This window comes from Eulemur rufifrons, chromosome 29 (assembly GCF_041146395.1).
Source record: "Eulemur rufifrons isolate Redbay chromosome 29, OSU_ERuf_1, whole genome shotgun sequence".
Taxonomy (NCBI): Eukaryota; Metazoa; Chordata; class Mammalia; order Primates; family Lemuridae; genus Eulemur; species Eulemur rufifrons.
Window position 1 is genome coordinate 90,759,650 of NC_091011.1, and position 6,000 is coordinate 90,765,649.

The following is a 6,000-nucleotide window of genomic DNA, read 5'->3' on the forward strand; positions in this document are numbered from 1 at the left end:
AAATTTAAATATCCACTCCCCTTTCTCCATTTACTCATTTTGCATAATTTTCTATTTCAGGTATTTAATTATCCACCGATCTATTTATTTATTTAAATTTGGGATAATTTTTTAGAAAGACATTTAATGCATGTGTGTGTGTATATCACCAGTCTCTGAAGATTTTTTTTTTTAAATTGAGGTGAAATTCACATAATATAAAACTACCCACATTGAAGTGTACAATTCAGTGATATTTGGTACATTCACAATATTATGATTTTATGTTTGTATGTGTACAGGCAAATAGGCATGACAAGAAGCTTGTGACAAGCTTGGGCACACGTGAGTGTGTTTGTATGCAGAGTCTAAGTTAGGCACATGGAAGGCATTCCTATGACTACGGAAATCACCGCTGGTTCTTCTCTACCTGCACAGTGATTTCAAGGTAAATACATGGCCACTCAACACTTAACCTCTGCCTTTGGTGTGACTAGTAAGTGTCCTGGAAACATGGCCCCTTTTTATTTTAGTGTGACAGTTACTATTTACACAAATAGTGGGGAATATATTGGCATTATTTATAAGCTCTCACCACTACCAAAAATTGTTTCCCACGGGGGACAGCTAAGAAGGAACAAATCTTCCCAATCAAATAAGACACATCTATCTCTTCAGTCCAGGAGCCTTTGACATCCCTCACCTTTTTCTTGTTAGGAATATTCTTTGGGCCAGACAAAACTATATTTAAGTTCAAATTTTCTTTTGAAAGCTGATTTTTAAAAATAAGCACTCACCTTTATTCACTTCTGAAATTAGATCATTTTTAACTGACAAGAGAAAATTGTATATATTTATGGTGTACCACATGATGTTTTGATACATATATATGTTGTGGAATGGCTAAATCAAGCTAATTAACATGTGTGTTTCCTCATGTATTTATCCTTTTTTTTTGTGGTGAGAATACTTAAAATCTACTGTAAGCAGTTTTCAAGTATACAATATATCGTTATTAACTGTAGTCACAAGAGTACAGTAGAGTTCTTGAATTTATTCTTCCTTCCCAACTGAAGTTTTGTATCCTGTGACAATTGTTTCCATTATTTTCCATAATCAGAACACTTTAATTTTTTTTAGAGGGGAAGAATGGTCTCTCAGTCCTGTATTCATTGTAAGCTGTTGTCTTCATTACCAAATCAGACACAAGGTATGAGAATAATTATCTCTTCAAGTTTATAAAAGAGGCTGGTTAATTGTATACTGCAAGAAGACAGTCCCTAAACAGGAACAGTGTGCTGGGGTATTTTTCCTGTTTGACCTGTTTCCCGTGGCTTGAAGGCCAGACTTCAACTTCATGGGTAAGTGGGGAGAAACCTACTTTGGTCCACCCTAACTCTTGGAATTTTGGGCCTGTATAGTGAATTAGATCACTGGATCAAATGGTATTTCTATTTTTAGCTCTTTGAGGTATCTCCAAATTACTTTCTACAGGGGTTGTACTAATTTGCAATCCCGCCAGCAGTGTAAGAGTGTTCCAATCTCTCCACATGCACGCCAGCATTTGTTGTTTTGGGACTTTTTGATAAGAGCCATTCTCACTGGACTTAGGTGATATCGCATTGTAATTTTGATTTGCATTTCCCTAATGATTAGAGATGTGAGTACGTTTTAATATGTTTGCTGGCCATTATTCTGTCTTCTTTTGAAAAGTTTCTGTTCTTGTCCTTTGCCCATTTATTGATGGGGTTGTTTGATTTTTTTTCTTGTTGATTTTCTTGAGTTCTATATAGATTCTTATTATCAGCCTTTTATCGGATGGAAAGCAGGAACTCTATTAGTCCTCTTGATACTCCTCCTAATTTCTATGTTCAGTTACTCCTCGGCCTTTAAACAGTGACTATCCCTGTGTATCACACAGGGCACGCTATATCTAGGGGTAGCATAATGGATGTGCCCTAGGTTCTCAGCTAATCCTTTGTTTACCTATTGACTTTCCCACTTCCTGTCACATCACCTCTTTTTTTCCATTTGAAAATATACATAACAAGCCAAACTTCAGAGTGCTGTTGTAATTATATTATATTTATTGCACTAATTTAATAGGTGTATATTTAGTATAATGCCTGGTACAGAGTAAGTGCTCAGAAAATAATAAGTGTGAGCTTATACCAATGTGATATACAGGTAAGTGCAGTCATGATTTAATTCTTCTCTTAACATTCTTCCCAGCCCCATGAACTTTTGCACTTTGGCTAGCCAAGACGGCTTCAGAAGCTTGTTTGTTTTCTTCCCACCACCTGCCACCAAAATAGCAGACAAGATTGAGAAGATTTTTCTGAAAACAAACCCAAACATTCAATGATTCAGTCAATGGGCAATTGACCTTGGGTAAGTTATTTGAAACAATTTTAGCAAGAAATCGGATTTTGCTTTGAGATATTGCTTGTCACCTTTAAAAATATCAAATATATTTTATTTGGGGAATAACAAAAAAATTGTTTACAGAAGCAATGGGAAACTTGGAAATACACTTGCTTAACTACACTACTGAGCAAAAACAACATGGATTTAAGCACAAATGCTCTTCTTTTGAATATGTTTTTGGAGATAGGTAGAAAAATATCACTTCTTTTTTCTATTTGATTTTTTTCTCTAGTTTTTGTTATAAAAGTGTAAAATGTAAATGAATCCACTGCTAACCATAATTTCCACATCGATGCCACCTGTGTACACATACATACCCACTGATAATACTGGAAGAGTTGCTGCATCACAGTTACATTTGAACTCCTGCTAGATAGCACAGAAGAGAGATTATTTAGAGTAAATATTGCATACAACGTAGGGCAAAGCACTGGTATTCCTTTAAAGAACAGGTCACAATAGAAACACTTCTTGGATGTTATTCATCCCATTTTGGTATGTTTTAGGTTTTATTTGTGATATACATAGTTAAAATATTTAGTTATTTGTTTAAATTCTATCACAAAGCTGCAAACACAAAATAACTATTAATTTCTTTAACATTTATATTGTCAGCAATTCTTAAAGTGTGTGGCATATATTACATATATATGAATATATATGTATGTGTGTGTATATGGTGCCTGACATTACTTGATCATTTTTACTAATTTCTATTTGACACCCAATTTCTGAAAGCTCTACATTTTCAATAAATTCCTTTATGAATATATAAATATTTATAAATATATATATATATATGCTCTCTCTCCCTCTTCGTCTCTCTCTCTCTCTCTCAGAAGCTCAATAAAGTGGTTAAAAAAACAAAATGAATAGCAAACTACCACCTATGTCACTATGTTCTGCAATTAAAGCCTTATCTTCTATCCTCTTGTCTTCACTGGTGAGGACTGATCCATTTTCCACAGGAAATGAATGAATTCTAACTTGCCGAAGAAAACATCATTATCAAGTAATAACCTGACATCAATAAATACTTCATTAAATTCCCTTTGGGAGTACATAAGAGATTAATTTTAGCAGTTATCTATATCTTCTCTTCATATAAAGGCTGATCCTTGAAGTTAGCCACCTTGGGTTGGTCTCACCTAGCTAAGCCACTGGTATGAGACAGGTGGGGAGGAAGCCTCCTAGTTGACATTCTAAAAGTAAAAGGGCAAGTCACAGAAAATAAACTCAAAATTGCTTGTAACAAAACGTACAAGAAGTCCATTTAAAACATTCAGGGTCTCATGGATGCATTCCACTGAGAGGTAAGTAGGGTTGTGTCTGAGATATCTTGAGGAGAAACCCAATAAACAAAAATAAGTGGTACTGAAAATCATTTAGGATCTAGAAATATCTTTCATGTGGACCAAAAACTTTCTCACCAGTAAGGCAGGGTTTTCCCCCTATTATAACTATTAAATTGCATGCGATTTTCAGTCTAAATACTTCATTTGATTTCCCTCCCTCATTTAAGAGCAGATGCTTGGGAGAAGAAATTATGTTCCAATAAATTGAATTCCAGGAATGTACCTTCTTTTCTCCTTGATTTCTAGCTGCACATCTGGGTACCACTGTGGTTCTCATCCATGGACTCATTGTTCATGCAGTTTGGATAGCGATTTGGCTGAGATATTCCAGGGGCACTTCAAGTTCAGATGGATAAGCTCACCATATGGTCTACAAACCACCCTTCCAATCCTGAGTTTTCATGATTTGTTATTTCTGCATAATTGGTTTGGTCCTCAGTAGCTCATGGGCCAGGAAAATAAAAACCAGACGTGGGTGAGTGAGCTTATTCTGCTGGGGCTATCCAGTGACTGGGGCATTCAGGTGTCCCTCTTTGTTCTGATCCTGGCCATGTACTTGGTGACTATTGCAGGAAATGCCCTCATGCTTCTTCTGATCAGACTGGACAGCAGGCTTCACACCCCCATGTACTTCTTCCTTAGTGTTCTTTCCTTTGTGGATCTTTGTTATGCGAGCAGTATTGCCCCACAAATGTTGGCACACTTGCTGTCAGTCCCAAAGTCCATCCCATTCCTCAGGTGTGTGTTCCAGCTCTATGCTTCCCTGGCATTGGGTGGGTCTGAGTTCTTCCTGCTGGGAGCCATGGCCTACGACCGCTACATGGCTGTGTGCTGTCCACTGCACTACACGGTTCTCATGCACAAGGGGCTGTGCCTGGGGCTGGCTGCTGGCTGCCTGGTGGCTGGATTCATGAATTCACTGATGGAAACAATCATCACCTTCCGGCTTCCCCTGTGTCACAATGTGATTAATCACTTTGCCTGTGAGACCCTAGCAGTGCTACGACTAGCCTGTGTGGACATCTCCTTCAACAAAGTCATGGTCGCCATCTCAGGATTTCTGGTGATCATGATTCCCTGTTCTCTGGTTCTATTCTCCTATGTGCGTATAGTAGCTGCCATTCTGCGCATTCGTTCTACTCAGGGACGTAGCAAAGCCTTTGGGACTTGTGCATCTCACCTCACTGTGGTTTGCATGTGCTTCGGGGCTACCATCTTCACCTACCTGGGGCCACAGTCTGCCTCCTCAGTAGAAGAGGAGAAGATGGTTGCTCTATTCTACGCCGTGGTGGCACCCATGTTGAATCCCTTGATCTATAGCTTGAGGAATAAGGAAGTTATGGCTGCTCTCCAGAAAGTTTTAGAGAAATTCAGAAAAAGGTCAAGACTCTAAGAACCTCTTTTTATCTATTATCAAAACCAAAAAGGAGACCAGATATGTGTAGACAGGACTCCCACATTTGCGCTAAAGAAGACTATTATGGTTAAATCCTTGCATTCAAATAAAATATTCATCTACATGCTTAATGAGTTTCTTTGTATAGGCCAGTCCTTGATAGCTTACATTTCAGTGATCCATGAGATGACCGCTTCTTAGACCCTCTTCTCTCAGGTGTAAAGGGTTGATCTCCGGCTTCATCAGGCAGATTTGGTTTCTGATCTTTGTTCTGCCTCTCATTAGCTGTGCTCTCTGGGAAGTTATTTAAATATTTTATGGCTTAGTTTTTCTTTTTTGTTAAATAAGAAAATAGTACATAGCTTCCAAAGTGGTTGTAAATATTTGTGATAATTTGTATAAAATGCCTGTCATGTGGTTGACACTATAAAGGCATTCATTTTCTTTAGCTATGCCAACCTCACTTCTCTGTTGTGAATGAATATACAGGACACCTTTACTTTTACCACTCCTATGGATGCTCCAATAGTCAACTAATTAAAATGTGTATTAACCTTACTAAAATATGTAGCAAATAAGTTTGCTTATCTTTGAAAATGACTTCCAGAAATTAAAGGTACAATCACTTTAGACATTTTGAGATATCTGGTGGGCCCTGACCCTACCTGACAAAGAGGAGAATTTTATACTAATCATAAATAAACTATGTAAACTTTATGACATTTTTGTTTTATTTTCATAACTACTATTATAAATGTATTTGTAAACATGACCTGGGCTCTCCAACCTTTGCAATTAAGACATCTTTTATATAGCTTTAAAACTGTGATGTAGTAAAGCAAA

General features: G+C 37.2%; 1 protein-coding gene across 1 annotated transcript; it reads left to right on the plus strand.

The window, feature by feature from the left end:
* The first annotated feature begins 4,206 nt into the window (after positions 1 to 4,206).
* On the plus strand, positions 4,207 to 5,154 carry LOC138377028 (olfactory receptor-like protein OLF3). Its single transcript, XM_069461679.1, has one exon. It carries the CDS (start codon positions 4,207 to 4,209, stop codon positions 5,152 to 5,154), a length of 948 nt encoding a protein of 315 aa, XP_069317780.1.
* The last annotated feature ends 846 nt before the right edge of the window (positions 5,155 to 6,000 follow it).

Excerpts from the sequence above, each read along its gene's own strand:
- LOC138377028 (XM_069461679.1), top strand. The coding sequence starts at position 4,207 with ATGGGCCAGGAAAATAAAAACCAGACGTGGGTGAGTGAGCTTATTCTG.